The sequence below is a fragment of the Gallinula chloropus genome (genome assembly GCF_964237585.1).
Source record: "Gallinula chloropus genome assembly, chromosome: 16".
Taxonomy (NCBI): domain Eukaryota; kingdom Metazoa; phylum Chordata; class Aves; order Gruiformes; family Rallidae; genus Gallinula; species Gallinula chloropus.
In genome coordinates, this window is record NC_140101.1 from 606,559 (window position 1) to 626,134 (window position 19,576).

At 58.1% G+C, this 19,576-nt stretch overlaps 2 protein-coding genes across 2 annotated transcripts; both read left to right on the forward strand.

Annotated features, from left to right (window-relative positions):
- Nucleotides 1-311: 311 nt before the first annotated feature.
- On the forward strand, nucleotides 312-9,874 carry LOC311197908 (bactericidal permeability-increasing protein-like). Its single transcript, XM_084271750.1, has 15 exons — nucleotides 312-430; nucleotides 1,360-1,474; nucleotides 2,040-2,168; nucleotides 2,915-3,070; nucleotides 3,936-3,999; nucleotides 5,759-5,822; nucleotides 6,248-6,339; nucleotides 6,502-6,678; nucleotides 6,926-6,985; nucleotides 7,117-7,284; nucleotides 7,635-7,702; nucleotides 7,919-7,961; nucleotides 8,287-8,350; nucleotides 8,818-8,894; nucleotides 9,545-9,874. Exons 1-15 carry the CDS (start codon nucleotides 316-318, stop codon nucleotides 9,596-9,598), a joined length of 1,446 nt encoding a protein of 481 aa, XP_084127876.1. The 5' UTR covers nucleotides 312-315; the 3' UTR covers nucleotides 9,599-9,874.
- A 330-nt stretch (nucleotides 9,875-10,204) lies between these two features.
- CDK5RAP1 (CDK5RAP1 mitochondrial tRNA methylthiotransferase) lies at nucleotides 10,205-19,317 on the forward strand (the record flags this gene model as incomplete). Its single annotated transcript, XM_084271749.1, has 14 exons — nucleotides 10,205-10,433; nucleotides 11,144-11,247; nucleotides 11,702-11,736; nucleotides 12,646-12,746; nucleotides 12,979-13,189; nucleotides 14,007-14,127; nucleotides 15,197-15,427; nucleotides 15,662-15,759; nucleotides 15,860-15,915; nucleotides 16,030-16,160; nucleotides 16,840-16,989; nucleotides 17,421-17,555; nucleotides 17,703-17,784; nucleotides 17,942-19,317. 13 exons carry the CDS (start codon nucleotides 10,205-10,207, stop codon nucleotides 17,781-17,783), a joined length of 1,683 nt encoding a protein of 560 aa, XP_084127875.1. The 3' UTR covers nucleotide 17,784; nucleotides 17,942-19,317.
- Between the last annotated feature and the right edge of the window lie 259 nt (nucleotides 19,318-19,576).

Sequence of the window (19,576 nt, forward strand, 5' to 3'; positions counted from 1 at the left end):
AGCAAGTCTGCTTCACCGAGCCCCTGCGGCAGGCAGGGGCCGTTTCCACCCGGTACCGAGCTGGAGAGCGGCTGGTACCCCTCAGCTTTCCCTGCCCCTTCCCTGCCCGTGAGGATACCGTGCCCTGGGCGCGGGTGCCACCCGTGCAGAGGCGCAAGGCGGTGGCCAAGCAGGAAGCCCTGGGGCTGCGGGGGACGCCCCATGGGGCTGGGCTGTGGCCGTGGCTCTGCACGCCTGCCCTGCCTGCGGTTCCCCTTCTGGCAGCGATATAAAGGCGGCAGGGGCAGGGAGAGTCCCGCACTGCGAGCAGCCGGGATGGGAGCGGGGAGTCTGGTGGTGGCTTGCGGGGCGCTGGCTTTGTGCCTGGCACCAGCCAGGGCCACCGACCCCGGCTTCGTGGTGAGGATCACCCAGAACGGCTTGAATTACGGTGGGTGCAGCTCCCGATTCCTCTCCTTGCAGGTGTGCTGGTGGCTGAGGCGTGGAGCTGGGCACCCGCTTGCAGAGCGCAGGATCCTGGGGCAGGATGGGATGATCCTCAGCCATGGGCGCTGGATGCACCAGCAGCTGGGGCTTCGGGCTGTCCCCACACCAGCTTCATGGAGCCGCTGCAGAGGGGTCCAGCCTCGATGGGGGGTCTTGGGGGCTGCACCCAGGTGGTGTCAGGGGAAGCGCAGGGCTGGCAGGGCCAGAGGGTCCCACTCCCATGGCGTGTGTCCAGGCAGCTGAGCCATGAGCGCTGAAGGAGGGAGCTGCAGAGGAGAGAGGAGGTGGGGAGCTGCAGGGGGGCAGTGATGGAGATGGATGGGCCCCGTGCTGGTTTTATTGAGGCAGGCAGAGCCCTGGCTCCAGCCGAGTGCTCTTATGGATTGAAATACACTGTGTGAGAAACAGCTCATTTACCCAGCAGCTCTGCTAGCTGCACAGAGGAGGGGGATGTGACTCCCCTTCCCAGAGAGACGCAGGGATGCAGCACCGGCTCGTGCCATGCTGCTCGCTGGGACTGTGCTCCATCCAGCTTTGCCTGCCAGCACTGGGCACGGAGCAGAGCCGTGCCTGGGACATCCTGCACACCTCCTACAGTGTCCAGCCCACAGAGCCATAGCTGGGACCTCTCCCCACTTCCCAGTGGCCACCACCTTCCCCTGGGGCTTGTAAGTGGGAAGCAGTCAGGCAGTGTTGCTGGTGTGCTCCCAGAGCTCTGTGCACCAAGATTAGCTTTAAAGATAGCCTGGGAGGTGGAAAGCAGCCAGGGCACCGCATGGATGTTTCCCTTAACCCTTTCACTGTGTGCCTGGTGCTTGCTCCCAGCTCCTGTGGGAAGCCTGTGGTGGTGACACTCTCCCTCTGCCCCTGCAGCCCATCACCAGGGAGTCACTGTCCTGGAGAAGGAGCTGGCAGAGCTGAAGCTGCCAGACTTCTCGGGTGACCTTCGCATCCGGAAGGTGGGGAAGGTGCACTATGATATCTCCAGGTGAGCCCTGCCAGCACCCCCAAGCAGCACGCTGCCCGCTCCCAACCTATTTGGAGGGCTCGAGGGATGGGGGAGGATGGGGAGCCCCCAGAGCAGAGTGTCCTGTCCCCTCCACAGCCCTGTCCTCGGTGCAGGCAGAGACACTCCTGCTTCTCCCCCCTGCCTGAAGGGGAAGAGGGAACCGGGATTGTCACACTCCGGGTGCGGGCGGATTTTGTGCAATCGAAGCCCGGGCAGTGGAGGTGGCTCTGCTGGCCACCCAGGACACCCAGCCCCTCTGGAGACCCCAGCTCCTTGCTGCCCCATTGCACCTCTCTGCTCTCACTGGGCAGGGTTTCAAGCTGCTGTGTGGGTGGCTGCAGGGAACGTGTTCCCACGGGTCCTGCTTTGCTCTGCTCGTCCCTGCCAGGCATCGCTTTGCCACAGCAGGACAGGAACCGGGGAGTGTGGCCAGCAGGAGCCTCCCTGCCTGTGGCCATGTGCCTGGGGGCAAGACATCCTCTTGAGTCAAGACATCCTCTTGTCTGTTTGCTGGTTTATTATCTATGTGTTTGTTTGGTTTCAGTTTGGAACTGCGTAGTTTCCAGTTGCCACACTCGGCGGTGTCCCTGGTCCCCAAGGTGGGGCTGCAGGTCTCCATCTCGAACGCCTTCGCCCACTTGGATGGGAACTGGCGGGTGAAGATATACTTCATGTGCGTGCCTGGCTTCCTCCCTCCCGGCTTGGGTGCTTCACTGCACTTCCCTCTCTGGCTCTGCACAGGTTTTTCCTCCTCTCCCTCATGTTTTGGGCAGCTGTTGCTTTGCTCTCTCCAGATGTTCTGGTTTGTCTTTCCTGCAGCTGGGCTGCAGCCACTGTATTCCTGGTGCAAGTCTGGGAGCACCTTGCCCTGGGGGAGCCCAGCCAGGTCTCCCTCCATGCTGGGAGCCCTCAGAGCTGCCCAGCAGTGTTTATCCCATTTGCAAGTTGTTGGGGAGACAATGTGAAAGCTATGTTCCCTCTTTTGGCACCTGGGGTGTGAGGGAGAGTCCCTCCCACTTGTTTGCCCTTGGGAGCACCTTCCTGAGCACCCTCAGGACCAGACCTGAGCTGGGACCGGGGATGGCAGAGGCTGCTGCCACTGTACAGCCACTGAGATGGATAAAACAGGGTGGGAGGTAAGAACAAGGTGAACAGAGGAGGAGCTGTGCATCAGCTCTACCATCTATTCCATCCCCGCTCCTTGCTCTGTCCTCTCTATTTAAAGGTTTCCTCTCCTAGTTTACATTCCAGTGACTTGATTTCCCCGAGTTTAAAAGCCTTCCCAGTCTCCTCTGGGTGCTGTGACAAGGGAGAGCATCAGCTAGATAGATCCCTGCCAAAGCTGATTTGGGATTGGGGGTCCCTTCACCAGGAATCAGCACTGAGCAATGTTCTTTTGTCACCCTCCTCTCCCTGCAGCCGGGACCATGGTTCATTTCAGCTGAAGGTGGAGAACATCTATATAAAAATCAGCCTGAAGCTGGGCAGTGATGCCTCTGGGAAACCCACCATTGACACCTCTGCCTGCAGCACCCGCATCTCCAGCGTCCACGTGCACTTTTCGGGCAAGTTTGGGTAGGTAACTTCACCACACAGGCCTGGGAACCCTGCCTGCCAGCCTGTCTGCTGTGGGAATGTGGGTGCTGAACCCTGCTGCAAGCAATAAGATCTGCAGTCCCTCTGAGGCTGCCCCTTCGTTAGGGCAACGGGGTGGTGAAGGGGCTGGAACACAAGTCTCGTGAGAAGCAGCTGAGGGAACTGGGACTGTTCAGTCTGGAGAAGAGGCTGAGTGAGACCTTCTTGATCTCCACAGCTACATGAAGGGAGGTGGTGGTGAGCTGGGGGTCAGCTTCTCGCAGATAAGGAGTGACAGGACAAGAGGGGATGGCTGCAGCTTGAGCCAGGAGGGCTCAGGTTAGGAATGAGGAGACATTTCTTCTCAGTAAGAGCAGTTGGGCATCGGAACGGGCTGCCCAGGGAGGTGCTGGAGTCACCGTCCCTTGGGTGAGTAAGGAAAGGTTGGGTGAGGTACTTAGGGACACGGTACAGTAAGTAATACAGGCGGTAGGGGGAGTAGGTGATCCTGGAGGTCTTTTCCAACCTGAATGACTGGGATTCTGCCCGGGGCTGCCTGCACTGGCACACTGCTCAGCAGCTGCCTCTGCCCTCCTGCAGCACACCCAGACCCGCCCCCCGGGAACGGAAACCTGCTCTAAGGCTGTCCTGCTGTGGCTGCATTTCCACAGGAGAGTTAAGGCATTCCCAAGGTTCACGTGGTTTACAAGCTGGTCTGTTTGCAAGTGTAAAGCCTGAGGCAAAGCTAGACACTGAGCTGGTATGGGAATGATGTTCCCCAGTGTCACACATCTCTAGCAGCTCCTGTACAAACACCTCCCAGCAGCTCTGAGCTGGAGGACTCCTCTCTGCTTGTTCTCTGCAGGTGGCTTTATAACCTCTTCCATAGTGCTGTCGAGTCCAGATTCAGGAAGACCTTGGAGAGCAAGGTATGTGAGTGAAGGGGCAGAGCTTTGGGGTGCTCTGGTGGTCTTTAGCCCTCGCTTGTAGCTGATGCTCTAGGAGGATCAGAGCACACAGAGGGTTTAACTCCAGCCAGAGCACAGTGGGCATGTTGCTGATTTGGTGAAAACCAGAGGAATGGGCATCACTAACTGAGCTGTCTGTAGCATCACGTGGTTCAGGCTGAATTCAAGATCTGCAGCCTTTGCCAAAGCCCAGATTAATTGGTTCCTAATTAACAAAGACTTTTCTTTCCATGTGGTCAGTTAATTAGCTCTGATGCCTTGGCCAAACTCACTGTAAGAGGAAAGCTGATCAGAGCTGTCCTTTAGATGGATGCTCCCCTGTATGCTTTGGGGAGCAGTGGGGGGGACACCTCACTTCTGGATCTCAGGCGTTGCCCTCTCGTTTTAATGGGGTGCATCAGGGAGGCCCTGGGACCGCCCGCCCGGTACAAAAGCCTACAAGCAGGAGAGCTGTGACAAGACATGGAAACAAGCTGTTAGCAATAATTACTACAAGGCTAACTGGCAGGAGTTACAGCCTCGCTGGATGTGAACCTTGCTCAGGAAGGAGGCAGTTGGAGGAGAGGCAAATCCCACTCCCGCAGCAGATCCCATCCTGCCCGGGCGCTATTCCCCATGCCAGGGAGGAGCTTTCCCAGGGCCTCCTGGAGCCAGGGCAGCAGATGGGCTGGCAGCAGGAGTGAAGCTGGGGCTCAAAAGCATTTTCTGCTGGTTTGTCTCCTGGAAGGAGAGCAGCTCTGGGGCTCGGAGGGGACCTCTGCTGCCCCGTGCTCCTCTCCAAGCCCCTCTGCCCAGCGCATGTTTCTCAGTGTCTTTCTCCATGAGCGAAGGGCGATGGCCAGGAGAAGCCACAGCCTGCACCAGGACCCCAGGGCACAGCCCAGTCCTGACCCTGCAGCAGCCCGTGTATGCCTCCTGCTCTTGCTGCACATGCTTGGGCAGTCCTTGTGCCCCCAGTGCTGGGGATCCCGGTCACTGGGAGATCCCTGTCACTGGGATCAGGGCAGTGTTATCCTGTCTGCAGCTCCATCCTCCTGGGCAGCGATGGGGTGTTTCCAGATAGATGAGGATGGGCTGGGCACAGGGAAGAGCAGCAGCCCCCTCTGTCAGTAAGGCCATGCCCAAGGCTCCATCCCTCCTCTTCCTCCCCAGCACCATAGAGCCAGCAGCTGTATTGCTGCATGGTCACTGCTCCTCCAGAGCTCTTGCTGTCAGCTGCTGCAGGCTGGATGCCCGGACAGACAGATGATGGCCTGATCCTGCCTGGCAGTTTCTGTGCCATCATGGGGAAAGCATTGGAATAGAGCTTGGGCAGATTACCTTGGCTGGCTGCAGGACTGTGCCCTGCAGTAAATTTCCTAGGTCAGTGTTTAGCCTGCAATTAAATCACCCCACTAATGCAGAGGCTTCACCCATCGATCACAGCAGCAGTGGGGTTTGCTGTTCTGTCCTGGCAGCCCAGAGCTGTAGGGACTGGGGACAGCTCTGCTTTGGTGCAGTCAATGCCCCTGTGCCTGTGGTGGGTGAGCTCAGCTGTCCTGCTTCAGCTCAGCCTTGGCTGCTCCGTTCACTCTGGTGTTTTAAACAGGCTTTTGCAGGGACTAGAAAGAGACTGGGCAGCAAAGCTGAGAGCGTGGCTGGGGCTCTGTCCCCGTGGATGTGAACCAGCTGCCCCAGCAGAGCTGCCCCAGCTCAGCCTCACGGCCTTTCTTTCCCACAGGTCTGTGAGAATGTGGTCAAGTCGGTGCACACCGAGCTCCAGCCTTACCTCCAGACCCTGCCAGGTACCAGACAGGACCTGCATGGCAGTTTAGGAGTTTCTTCCTAGCTCTGCCCAGCCATGAGGACAGTGCTTTGTCTTATGCCTGCTCCCCATCCCCTTGTATTTCTGCGCCCAAGGTGGGAGATGGGGAACGCTGTACCCATCTTCCAACAAGCCATGCCCCGGAGCTGGCAGGGGCATGGGCTGCCTTACCAGGGGACCCAGACTGTTCCTTGGGTCCCAGAGTTACTCTGCATGGCTGAGAGAGTCAGCAGGGAAATGTGATCTTGTGCTTCCAAACCGAAGCAAGCAGACATGAAGCTGGTACTGAGCTGTTCCATGGGGAAGCCCAGGCATGGCAGTGCTTGGATATTAGCAGAGACAATCTGCTTCCATCTTTCCCGTGCCATCTCTCTCTTGCTTATCCATCTGTCCTGTGTTTTACAGTCACAGCCAACATAGGTACCTTGGTTGGCATCGATTACTCCTTGGTGGCACCCCCGACTGCTACTGCCCAGTCCCTGGATGTGGGGCTGAAGGTGAGAGGGTGGGTGCTCCGGGAGGGCTGGCTGATGCCATTGCCACAGGCGGGTGGGGAACCGGGTGTAGGTACCCCCTGCAAATGCTGTTTCTCAGCTGAGGTCAGTGGGTGAGTCCCACTGCTCTCTGCTCTCCTGCTTCACCTCTCCCTCTCCTCCCAGGGCAAATTCTTCTCCCTGGCCCACAACTCCACGGAGCCCTTCACCCCGCTGGCACTGGCCATGCCCCCGGATCACGACCGCATGGTTTACTTTGGGGCCTCCAGCTACTTCTTCAACACAGCCAGCTTTGCCTACCACGAAGCTGGGGCACTGGTCTTTGAAATCACAGACTCCATGGTGAGCAGCAGAGGTGGGACAGGGGCCGTCCCCACCCCTGTGGGCAGCAGGTTCAAACTGCAGAGGGGCTCTGGTGGCAGCCTGCAGTCTCACAGCACCCCCCCAGTGAGCTGCCCAGAGGCTGAGAGCTGGGGGCTGTGGGAGGGGGCTGGGGCTGTCAGGCATGGCAGCACGTGGGGCAGGAGGGCTGATCACTGTGGGTTCGGCTGTGCCTCATCACCCTGCTGTGCCTGTTCTGCTCCTGCAGATCCCGAAGGGTGTTGACTTCCACCTGAACACCTCCACCTTCTCAGCCTTCGTTCCCCAGGTGAGTGGTCCAGCCCTGCTTTCCTGGAGTTCCTGCTGTGAACACTGAGGGGTTTGCTCTCTGCAAGGTGGTTTTCCCCCAGGCACAGGGGTTTGTGCTGCTGTCCCTACCCTCTCCCTGCTCCTTTGCAGCTAGAGAAGCTGTACCCGGACATGCTGATGAAGCTGAGGCTGTCTGCCCCCTCCGCTCCGTTCCTGAACATCGCACCAGGGGGGCTGTCACTCCAGCCTGTCGTGGATATCCAGGCTTATGCCATCCTTCCCAACTCCAGCCTGGCTCCTCTCTTCCTCCTCGGCCTGGTGAGCTGGGGCATGGGTCTGGCAGGGCAGCTCCCACCAGTGAGCCCTCCCCTGCATCCCACCGGGGTAAAGGTGGGAATTTGAGCTGTGCACCATCCTCCTGCTGCGCCATTCCTGCCAGGAGAGGTCCTGGACTCTGTCTAAAACCAGCCCAGGCCTGGTGCAGTGGGCATGTCCCCAACAGAACAATACCCGAGCTGCCACGTGCCAGGTTTAACACTGAGTACAAAGGTGTCCCCAGGACAGGCACCACTCCTGCCAGGTTCTGGCTGGTCTGAGCCGTTTCCTGGGGTGTCTGGTTTGGGGTGAGGTGGGGTGAGCGCTGCCAGAGCTCTGCACTCTCTCCCCAGACAAGCAACGTGTCCGCTGTCATCGACGTGAAGTCCGGCCACATCGTTGGGAACCTGAAGGTGGGCAGGTACGGAGGGGAGCAGGGCAGGGGGGCTGGGGGAGTGCTGCTCTTCTGGGGCAAAGGGGTGAGGTGGGGACGTCCTGGGGATGGACACCCTGTGTGGAGGGGGTGAGCTGGGCTTGGAGGGAGCAGAAACCCCACAGCTATCAGTGGGCAGCACCAGGATGGGAACAGTCCCTGTGCTGGGGCAGCTGTCACAGCTCTGCTTCCCTTGCTGCACAGGATGAAGTTTTCTTTGAAGCAATCGGATGTTGGCACTTTCCAAGTAAGTTATCCTTTGCCCATGACCAGACCCCCCAGAATGGTGGTGAGAGCCTTCTGGGGGCCAAGGAGAGAGCTCATTTGCCTCTGCTGTCCCACATGGGACTGGGGGTGCACCCAGGCCCCCACACTGACCCCATGGATGCCTCCTGCCTCAGCCTGAGAGACTAGGAGAGGATGCAGAGCCAGCTGCTGTTGCCTCTCTCACCCCTACGCCTCCTACCCTGCCAGCATGGCCAGACAAACCCTTGTTTCTCTTCTCCAATGCCTGGTCACCAGTTCTCATGCAGGCTAAAGCTCTTTTCCTCCTCCATCTCTCCGCTCCCCAGGTGAGAACACTGCAGTCCATCATGAACATCGTCACTTCCAGTATCCTGCTCCCACGGCTTAATGGTGAGAGCCTGCTGAGGGGTTGCTGGAGTTGTTGCTGGCCAGGTGGCTCTGTCTGAGCAGGGCCAGTTTGCTAATTAAATCCCTGTCGATGAGGTGGATCCATGGGCAATGCCTGCAGTGAGTGCAGGAGGCAGCAGTGGGTAGGCTGGGAGCCGCTCAGCGCTGGGACACGCATCCAGCAGTGAGCACAATGGAAAAAATGAGCCCAGCACATCCTAATGCGTTCCAGATCCTCTCCCCCACCCGCTGCTTCCTGTGACTCCCCAGCAAGTGGGGCCAGAATGGGGCTGGTGGCTGCTGGGCGGGGGGAAACAGCCCAGTTCCCCAGCGCTTCTGTGGAGCTTGGGCAGCGTTTCCTCTGCCTGCCCCAGGGGCAAAGAAGGGGCTGGGGGGAGGAGGTGGCCACCCGGTGCTCTCTCTCGCTCCCCTTCCTCTCCCAATGCGGCCGCGTGTGTTGTCTCTTCCAGACAGGTTAAGTCAGGGCTTCCCCCTGCCGCTGCCAGACAGAATCCAGCTCTCCAAAATCCTCGTGCAGTTCCACCAGGTGAGCGAGGGGAAGCGCCCGGACCCAGCCAGAGCCTGTCCCGCTGCCCACGAATTCCCCCCCCGGCAGGCTGGCTACTCGCTGCTGCCGGCACGGAGCACCAAGCCAGTGCCCGGCTGCTGGGGTGGCAGCGGGCACGCTCAGCCGGGATCCCAGTGGCACGGCTGGAAACCCCTCTTCTTCTGTCCCCACAGCAGTGCTCCGGGCTCTGCACCCCCCGGGGCAGCTCTGCGTCCCTCCCCAGCTCTCAAACCCGGGGCTTGAATTTCCCACGATCTTTTTATAGCGCTCAGAGGGCTGCGAGTCAGCACGGAGCAGCTGCCGCCCGCATCTGCCGGGGGTGGGACAGGCAGCGCCTGCCGGGCTCGCTGGAAGGGACCCGGACGGGCCCCGGGGAGCGGAGACCGCCCCTGGAGCGGGAGGTTTTGGGGAAGGCCCATTGGGGTACCGCTACGGGGATGCTGAGTATTTATTGCGGGGTGCGGCGCTGAACAGTCTTCAGGGCTCTTCCCGGGCTAAAATCAGGCCCAGGGGCTGGCAGAGCCACACGTGCCCACCCGTCCTCCTGCCAGCACGCGGTGGGCGCAGCAGAGGGCCCCTCGCAGGGGGGAGCCAGGGCCCCTCGCAGCCCCCTGCCCTCTCGCTTCCAGAACTTCCTGCTGCTTGGAGCAGACGTTCAGTACGAGCCCCGGGGATGGAGATAAGAAGATGCCGCGGACCCCAAGCACCAGACGAGCCCCGTCGCCTGCCCGCCCAGGGCACAGCAGCTCCCCACAAGCCCTTCGCTCGCCCCGGCGCCGAACAGCGCCGGTTCCGCCGCAGTGCCCCTCACCGCCCCCTCACCGCGACTGCAGCCGGGGCCTGAACCCCCCCCGGGCCTGAGCCATGTGTCCCCTCACCCCGCGCTGCCCGCAGCCCGGGCTCCCTGCCCTCCCCTCCCTTCTGCCGGCAGCAATAAAGGGGCCGTGGTGGTGCCGTCACTGGGCCTATCGCGCCTTCCTCGGGCCCTTCGCTCGGGGGCAGCCGCCCCGGGGGAGGGCGAACGGGGAACACCCGTTTCGGCTGTTCTTGTCCCCGGGCCGTGGCGAGGCCCCGCGGAACAGCCTGTCTCCGGCGTTACAGCCTGTCCCCAGCCTTACTCCGCTTTTTCCGTGGCGGGGCCCCCGACTCCGCCCGGCAGTGGGGCGGTCCCGGCGGAACCGCGGTGGTGCGGAACGCGGGGCTGAGGAGCGGGGGCGCGGCCGGACCCGTTTTGGCGGCGTACGGTGGGGCCCCGCTCGCCCCTCTTCCCGCCGCGGCTCGGCCTGGCCATGCTGCCCGGGAGGCGAGCGCTGCGGGCCGCCGGGCTGCTCCGCTCGGCCGCCGCCGCTCCCCGCCCCGGGGCCGCCCGCCGAGCGCGCTGCGGGCCGGGCGAGCGGCCGGTGGAGCGCGGGGCCGCGCTGCCCGCAGGGCCGGACCTGCGGCACTTCCTGAGAGCGGCCGCCGCCGGGGAGCCGCCGCCTGAGCCGGGGCCGGGCTCTGCCCCCGGGGCCGGGAAAGGTCTGTGGTGGTGCCGCCGCCCGCCCGCGGGCGCTGCCGAGCCCTGGGTGGCTGGGGCTGGGGCTAGACCGGCCCTGGGAGCTGCCGGGGCTGGGGCCGGGGCTACGCCGGCCCCGCGGGCTGGTGGGGCTGGGGCCAGGCCACGGCCGGCCCCGAGCGCTGGGGGGTCAGCCGTGCCCTGCTGCCCGAGCGGAGGGTCACTGCAGCCTGAGTGGGGGGGAACGAGCTGTTTGGGTGCTTCGGGGGCCCAGGGGGGTGTTTGGGTGTCGGGAGGGGTTTAGCTCCCTGGCCACATGCCCACAGGTGTGCAGCCCCCTGCCATGAGGGTGCGTTGGGGGGTGGGTTGCTCGGGCGCCTCTCGGCAGCCCCTCTGCTGGGCTGTCAGCCGGTGATGCCCTGGGGAGGGGGCTTTCCTCCCACTTCATGTCCTGTCCAAGTAATAACGTGGCTTCTGCCGCTCTGCAGGCTGCAGCCCAGACCTGCTGTGTTGCAGTGAGGTGTCCTGAGGCACTTGGCTTTCCCAGAACCTCTCTTTATTTTTGCCTTATCCTCCCTTGCTGCAAGCGAAGGCGGCTTTTGTGCCCCTTGGCTGGGTCTCTCCAGTGGTGAGAGTGAAGGCTCCTTTGCGTGGAAAGGGTCATGGAAAGAGGCTGTAGATGAGGGGTGAGGTGGGTGAGGCAGGCTTCTGCGTCACAGCGCCTTTGTTGCAGTGTACCTGGAGACGTATGGCTGCCAGATGAACGTCAACGACACGGAGATCGCCTGGGCCATCCTGCAGAAGAATGGCTACACCAGAACAAAGGCCCTGGGAGAGGTAAGGCGCCTGGGCAGCTCTCCCTGAGCGCAGGTCTGTGAGGGCGTCACACCAGTGCTGTGCCTGGGGTGCAGTCCCGCAGGATGGGGTGATTTTTGTAGTCTGAGTTCCATGGAGTGAAGCAAGCTGCTTAACAAGCACACTAGAAAGCTGTGGGTTGGGGTTTTTTTCCTTAAACTGTTGGGTTTCCTCTCAGTCAGAGAGCGATTCGATGCAGCAGGGTGCTCCTGACTCAGCTTTCAGTTTATTCCTGCCATTTAGCAGAAGACTCTGCTTAGCTGTCTGCTCTTAGTTTCCTTCACCTTTCTTTGGTGAAACCCACAGTGGTGGGCAGATCTTTTTTCACTAAGTGAAGTGAGTTTTACATTCTGCCTCTGCAGGTTACTGTTGTGGGGCAGGAGTACTTGCCATGTGGTGCTTACAAATCGTGTTCCTTCTCTTCTTTTCAATGTAGGCAGATGTGATTCTCCTTGTCACCTGTTCTGTGAGGTAAGGAGACGTGTTGCTGTGGGGTTTGGACAGGTTTTAAGGCATCACCATTTGAAAAAAAACAAGGCAATAAATGCTTTGTGTGTGGAAAAGAGCATGCAGATGTGAAACTACCTGTGTAGCTGAGGGTAGAGCTAGCTGATGCCACAATGTGTAACGCTCACTGTGCTGTGAAGTGCTTCTCTGTGGTGAGAAGCAGCTCTCTGGTAGTGTGAGCTCTGTGCATACACCATGACCAGGAGACATGTGCACAGATGTGTGCTTTAATCATTTTTGGGATTTTTTTTTTAATTCCTTCTTCTTGAACTGTCTCTCTACTACAGAGGCCTTACTTGAAAAATCTGGGAAATACATTGTAGGGCAATGTGGGATGTAAATATGTAGGGAACTTGTCTGACTGTAGCAGGTATCAGGTGCTCACTGTCACTTGCACAGTCGCTCGTTTTCTCTGGCTAAGGCAGATTTCTCTGCAAAGGCGTAGTCCTGAGCTGTCTCTGCAGTGCAGGTAACTCCCAAGCAAGAAAAACAAGAGTAGATAAGATAGATCCAAGATGTAATGCACACACCACGGCTGGTGCTGTCGTGTGCCATCGGATCCATCCCATCCCTGTCTTGAGCTGAATTCTCCCCTCAGAGCACTTGGGCCACCACACATTGTGGGGCTGGTAAAGTGCAACAGTTGGAATAACCCCTGTTTTCCTGGCTCCCCAGGGAGAAGGCAGGGCAGGCTGTCTGGACCCAACAGTTGGAATAACCCCTGTTTTCCTGGCTCCCCAGGGAGAAGGCAGAGCAGGCTGTCTGGACCCAACAGTTGGAATAACCCCTGTTTTCCTGGCTCCCCAGGGAGAAGGCAGAGCAGGCTGTCTGGACCCAACAGTTGGAATAACCCCTGTTTTCCTGGCTCCCCAGGGAGAAGGCAGAGCAGGCCATCTGGAACCGCCTGCAGCACCTCAAGGCGCTGAAGGCCCGGCGGCAGCAGACGGGCTCACCTCTCCGCATCGGCATTCTGGGTACCTGCTGGGATGTGCTGCGGGGGGGGGGTGTGTGTGTGTGTGACACACCCTGTTGTGTGCTGCAGGGGGTGACACACCCTGTTGTGCCACAGCCCATCGTGCTGCGTCTCCTTCCCCCTCTGGCAGCAGCAAACCTTCTCTGCAGGGGGAAAGCAGCCAGCGAAAGGGGTGTGGAGATGTGATGGAGGGTGGGCACATCCTCACGAGGCCCCTTCTCCTTTGGCGGCAGGCTGCATGGCTGAGAGGCTTAAGGAGGAGCTCCTGCAGAGGGAGAAGCTGGTGGATGTTGTGGCGGGCCCTGATGCGTACCGTGACCTTCCCCGGCTGCTGGCCGTGGCCGGGTCTGGCCAGCAAGCTGCCAATGTCCTGCTGTCACTGGATGAGACGTACGCAGATATCCTGCCTGTCCAGACTAGTGCAGGTGGCACGACAGCCTTTGTGTAAGTACCTTTCTTTCCTGTGCATGTGTCTCTGGTTCTGGTTTGGAGATACTGCTGTGCAGAACAGGCATGTGGTGATGGCAGCAGCCCAAGAGGTGCAATGCCTGGCTGCACTCGCTCCCAGCAGCCCAGAGGCATGAGTCTACCAGCCTGTTTGCTGCTGCTTCACCGTCTGACTGTGCTCTGGAGAGGCTGCCCCATGCTCTGGCTGTCTGCGGGCTCCTCTTGACTCTCCTTTGAGGATGTTGTTTGTCTAAGCCTGATGCTGCACTGGGTGATTTCTGTTCCACTGACGTCTGTGCCTTTCTGAAGTCTCTGCCTCTTTCATCCCCTGCCTTCTGCTGTGTCCTGTTTAATTCCTCTAATCTTCCATGCATTGCAACTTCTGTTGGTTTTGTTTCCCTTTGTTTAGTTCTGATAATAAGATTCCCAAAGATGAAATCGGGCTCGGTTCTGCCTGGCTGTAGAGTGCAGAGGGACAGTGTCACTCTCTGCAGGAACAGGGTGCAGAGGAATCTTTCATCCCTGCCACATGGCAGCACAAGTCTGTGCCTCATTAGTTGCTTTCCAAGTTCCTTGAAATGTGCATGGAATATTAGGAGGTCTTAGTGAGAGGGAAGCAGAAGCCAGCTAGCCCTGCCTGGGGTGGAGCACAAGGGGAAGGCACCGAGCTGTGTTCAGAGCTGGTGCTGGGTGAGCTGCAGGCTGAGGGGGTTGGCTGAAGGCAGCGGTGCTGGGTCAGGTCAGAGGAGGGCAGGATGCAGCGTGGGTGGTTCTTCAGAGCGTGCTGTGTGAGCTGTGCTGTACCTCTCTGCAGGTCGATCATGCGGGGCTGTGACAACATGTGCAGCTATTGCATCGTGCCCTTCACGCGCGGCCGCGAAAGGAGCCGCCCCGTCGCGTCCATCCTGCAGGAAGTGAGGATGCTCTCCGATCAGGTGAGGCAGGGACTCCTTCCCACCTGCCCCACACCCTGCCAGGAAGGGTGCCTCGGGGGAAGTGTTTGATCCCTGACCAGTGTCACTGCCTTTATCTGTGGAGATGAGGTTACTGTAGGCTTCTACCGATGGCCCTTTGATTTCCCCTTGTGATACATCCCGGGGGGCCTTGGCAGGGTTCAGGGGTGCAAACCTGGTGACATTCAGCAAGGCCAAGGGACAAGGTCCTGCAGATGGGTCAGGGCAATTCGAAGCACAACTACAGGCTGGGTGGAGAATGGATTGAGAGCAGCCCTGAGGAGAAGGGCATGGGGGTGTTGGTGGACAAGCAGCTCAACACAACCCAGCCATGTGAGCCTGCAGGCCAGAAAGCCAGCTGTGTGCTGGGCTCTATCACAAGAAGTGTGACAGGCAGGTCAAGAGAGGGGATTCTTTTCCTCTGCTCTCAGGAGACCCCACCTGGAGAACTACATTCAGTTTTGGGGTCCCCAGCGTAAGAGGGACATGGAGCTGTTGGAGTGAGCTCAGAGGAGGCCGCTAATATGATTAGAGGGCTGGAGCACCTCTGCTATGCAGACAGGCTGAGAGAGTTGGGGTGGTTCAGCCTGGAGAAGAGAAGGCTCTGGGGAGACCTTAGAGCACCTTCCAGTACCTAAAGGGGCTACAGGAAAGATGGAGAGAGGCTGGTTACACGGGCAGGGAGTGATAGGATGAGGGGGAATGGCTTCAAACTGGAGGAGGGGAGATTTAGATACTATGAAGACATTCTTCCCTGTGAGGGTGCAGAGGCCCTGGCACAGGTTGCCCAGAGAAACTGGGGCTGCCCCTGGTACCCTGGGAGGGTCCAAGGCCGGGTTAGATGGGGCTTTGGGCACTCTGGGCTGGTGTGGGGTGGGACTAGATGGGCTCTGAGGTCCCTACCAACCAAACCATTCTAGTGTTACATACTCTTGACAGGGAGGGAGGGGAGGACTTCCCCTGGAGACTTCTTGAAGTAGAACCAGGGCAGGCTGTGCAGCTTAGCCATCCTGGCTGGGTTAGATTTTTTCCCGTCTGTTTGTTTTTCCAGGGAGTGAAGGAGGTTACCCTCCTGGGTCAGAACGTCAACAGCTTTCGAGACATGTCTGAGGTGCAGTTTCAGTCAGCTGCTGCCCCAGTCCTCAGTCGGGGCTTCAGCACCGTCTACAGAGCCAAACCAGGGGGCCTGCGCTTCGCACACCTCCTGGACCAGGTGTCTAGAATTGACCCCGAAATGAGGATCCGTTTCACCTCTCCACACCCCAAGGATTTTCCTGATGAGGCAAGTGTGAAGCAGACACCTGAATCTCTGCTTGCAGGCTGGCAGGCAGGTCTGGACTGCTGGATCTGTGCTGTGCTCCCTTCCCAAAGGGAACACAGAATGGGAACGGCAGCTTCACGGGGAGGGAATGTCTGACCTAAAGCTGGCAGCTTGTACAGTTTGCTGGCTTTTACCCTGTGGCGTCCTGGTGGAGTTGAGCTGCCTATGACAGTGTCTCCTGATCACCCATCACAGGTCCTGCAGCTTATCCAGGAGCGACACAACATCTGCAAACAGATTCACCTCCCGGCCCAGAGCGGGAGCAGCCGAGTCCTGGAGGCCATGCGGCGAGGGTGAGGGGTCCTGTGCCCTCACCCCTGATTTGGGAGGCTGGTTTCTCCTCGCTGATGGGGTGGTTTTCTGATTAGCAAATCCACATGTTGTTCACTGCAGGTACACAAGAGAAGCATATTTAGAGCTTGTACGCCACGTGCGTGAGTCCATCCCAGGTAGGGGCTCCTTTCATTTGTCTGAGCTCAGCACAGCTTGTCTTGTACTGTCCTTTCTGGAGTGAAATGCTCCCTCTTCTTTGAGGGAAGTGTAAAGCTGTGTCTCTGGGACAGGAGTGAGCCTAAGCAGCGATTTCATCGCTGGCTTCTGTGGAGAGACAGAGGAAGATCACCAGCAGACTGTGTCCTTGCTGCGGGAAGTCCGCTACAACATGGGATTCCTGTTTGCCTACAGCATGAGACAGGTGAGTGCAGGACCTGAGGGAGGAGACTCTTATCTCTGGGCATCCTGAGTGCTGTTTCTCACAATAAGATACTAGAAAAACCCTAAAACTACTGAACATAATGCCCAAAGACTTGGGATATTGGGGCATTTTTTTATTTGCTTGCAGCACTTCTCAGGTCTGTGGTTCTGCAAGGGTGCTGATGAGAAATCTCTCTGTGATGAGAGTCAATCAAGTCTGGAGAGAAGTGAATTTTCAGAAGGTGTTACTATGAGAAGAGCAAATAGTTGACAAGTCTCCATTAGAATGCTCTCCAAAGTGTAAGCTGCTGGCAGGGAAAAGGACAGGAGGTTGGGGAATGTAAGGATACAAAGGAGTACAGATCACCCTTCAGCCTGTGGAGGTGGAAGTATTAGATTCCATTGGCTGCTGTTGTGGACAGACAGGCACCAGACACATCTCACACAGGAGCTGCAGAACTGCCTCACACAGGCACCGATGCTCAGTGCCCTGCATCAGTCCTGCCAAAAAGGTGATGCGGAGAGGGCATGAGGAGCTTGAGGGTGTTGCTGGTGCTGAGAATGTTCCTCGAGAGAGTAAATACAAAGTGTAATGAGTGGAAAGCTGCTGCTTGAAGAGCAGCCAGGCTGGCTGGGGTCAGGCAGGGGTCTGACCTCAGGCTGGCTCTGTGTGTCTGCAGAAGACACGGGCGTATCACCGGCTGCAGGACGACGTGCCAGCAGACACCAAGAAGAGGAGGCTGGAGGAGCTCATCACCGTCTTCAGGGAGGAGGCTGCAAAGGCAAACCAGGCCATGGTGGGCCAGTCTCAGCTGGTGCTGGTGGAGGGGGTGAGTGTGCCTGGAACAGACTTGTCCTCCTCCCCTCTTGCTGGCCAAGAGGCCCTTGGGCTGTACCCAGCAATCATCACCCTCTCCTTCCCTTCTCACTGTCCCCACACAATCCCAGGGCTCCCAAGACGATGTCTGTAGGTGTAAGCAGACAGCTTGGTTTCTCCAGAGCACTGACCTGAGCACAGGGGGATGGGTTAGAGACCCGTCTCTGGGCCAGCAATGAATTGGTGTGGGCTTTAAAGCATTGGATCTGGTGTGTGGGTGTGAACACAGCAGCTCTGGCTGTAGGACTGTTACACAGTGTGCTTAACAGTGTGGAATGTGGGTTTAATACCAGCAACAGCGCTCAATTAATTCCTGAGGCAGTGAAGCCCAGCAGTGAATCAGAGCTGTTGCCATGCAGGTGACGTTCCCTGCCCTCCTTTCAGCCCAGCAAGCGCTCTGCCTCTGAGCTGTGTGGGAGGAACGACGGCAACACCAAGGTGATCTTCCCTGAGGCCCAGGACGCTGCGGGCTGCCCGGCCCTGCCCAGAGCCCAGCCAGGGGACTACGTCCTGGTGAAGGTGACCTGTCCACAACACTTCTTTCCTTGGGCTCTTTTCCTTCCGTGGCGCTGTTCTCTAGAGCAGCTACTGCCAGGAAAGCCTAAAATTAGAACAGATCCTTCTCAGCCTTGCTGTTCCTGAGGACTGTTGTGCTGTTTCTTTCAGATCACCTCTGCCAGCTCCCAGACCTTGAGGGGAGTGCTGCTCTGTCGTACCACCCTCTCCTGCCCTGCGCCTTGTCGTTGAGGTATCCCTGCTGCTGGTGGACAAAAGCAGCACGTCTTCTCCAGGAAGAAGCAGGGGAGTTTGGGCAGGTGGAGATAGAGCAGAAATGGGGAGATATATGTATATTAGAATATATATTTGAAATAATAATATATACATATATATTTCTGTTTTGGCAGCAACCTGTTCCCCCCAGATCTGTGCAAGTTTGTAGGCAAAAGAGATGGAAGCTGCTTGTGGACTTGCCAAACACAAGTACTGTGTGATGTTGTATTGTTGTTTGCCCTCTGGCTTGGCCCACCCTTGCTGTGCTGGGGGTCTGGCCTCTGGCTTTGATCACATCCTCTAACACAGCCCAGCCTGAGAAATGTTTGATTGCAGAGTGGGTCATTCCTGCCAGCTCAGTTGAGTTTAGGGGCTGCAAAAACTGGTAGTGCCTCCAAAATACAGCCCCAGTAACTGCTGGGAATGGGAGGAATACTGCCAAAGGGGGTGAAGGACTGAAAGAACAGAGGAGGTTGTGCTGAATACTTTCCAAATACTGGTAACTTCCCTATCTGCCAGATGTGTAGAAAGGAGAAGGAGCCTGCACCATGCCTCTGGTGGAATGTGGGAACGTAGAGTAGTGTGTGATGTGTTTGTCTGTTGTACCTGAGGCTGAGGCACGGCAGCCTTGCCCCTGTGCTGGGCATGTTTGTGTCTGGGTTGGAGAGGTTCTGCTCTCCAGGCCCATGGGATGCCAGGACCAGCTGCCAGCCAGGGGTTATCCCTAGCCTGTTAAAACTGCAGGTGCAGCTTTGCAATCCAGACACCTGTGGGTGTCTTTCCCATTGCTCACTAGAGGAGAGAAAGGGTTCTATCAGCTTGAAATGACCAGTCAGTTCTTTAAGTGCATCTTATGGTTCCTGGGTGTGACCAGCCTGCAGCTCACCCTGGCTGCGCTGTGGGACATTCCAGCCTGGCCTGCTAAACTCAAACAAGTACCTATAACCTGCACTTGTAAGTAAACTCTCTCTTAGGAGAGAAATCTACGTTCAAAGGAATGTTTCTAATCATGTCATTAGAAGAAACAACTGTAAAAGGCTCTACCCCGTGGCAGAGTTTGAAGGCACTGTCAGTCAGCTCTCAGAGCAGCCACTGCAGGAATTTGCAGGGTTTTTAAATAAACATGAAAGGGTTTTGCTAGAAAGTCTTCTCTCAGCTCTTTGTGGGATATAATTGTATCTCCTTGAAAACAGCACAGTTCACTGAATATTCATTAGAGTTCAGTTTGAGAAACAAATGCATTTTGCTTATTATCTGGGAGCTGATTCTCTCCTGGAAGAAGCGAATCTGCAGAGTCAGCACCAGCCACCATGGGTTCTGAGGTGCTGACAGGAACAGGGTGCTGTTCTGCTCTGCCTGTCTCCAAATGGGGAAGTGCCTTTGACCGAATTCACAGCCTGGGTCTCAGACCTCTGCTGCCTCCTGCGTGTCAGCCTTTGACCGGGGTTTCTGAGGAAGGGGCAGCTCTTTGCTTCGCAGTCCTGAAGGAAGCAGCAGGATTTATAAGCATCATCCCTCAAAAGTGACAGGCACTGGAGCCAGTGTGTGCTTGCTAATTAAAACAACGGGGTAACAGCCCAGTTTTAACGGCCCTGGGTCTCTTTCAGTGTATTTTTCCCCATCCATCTGGGAACCCTGGCCCGAGACAGCCCCCCGGCCAGGGCTGACCCCACCTCACTGCTCATTCTGACCTTCTCCCTCCCAGCACCTATTCCAAGAGGGCAGTGCAGACAGCAGCCCTCCCGCTCCAGCCAGCTTCCAGACCAGCT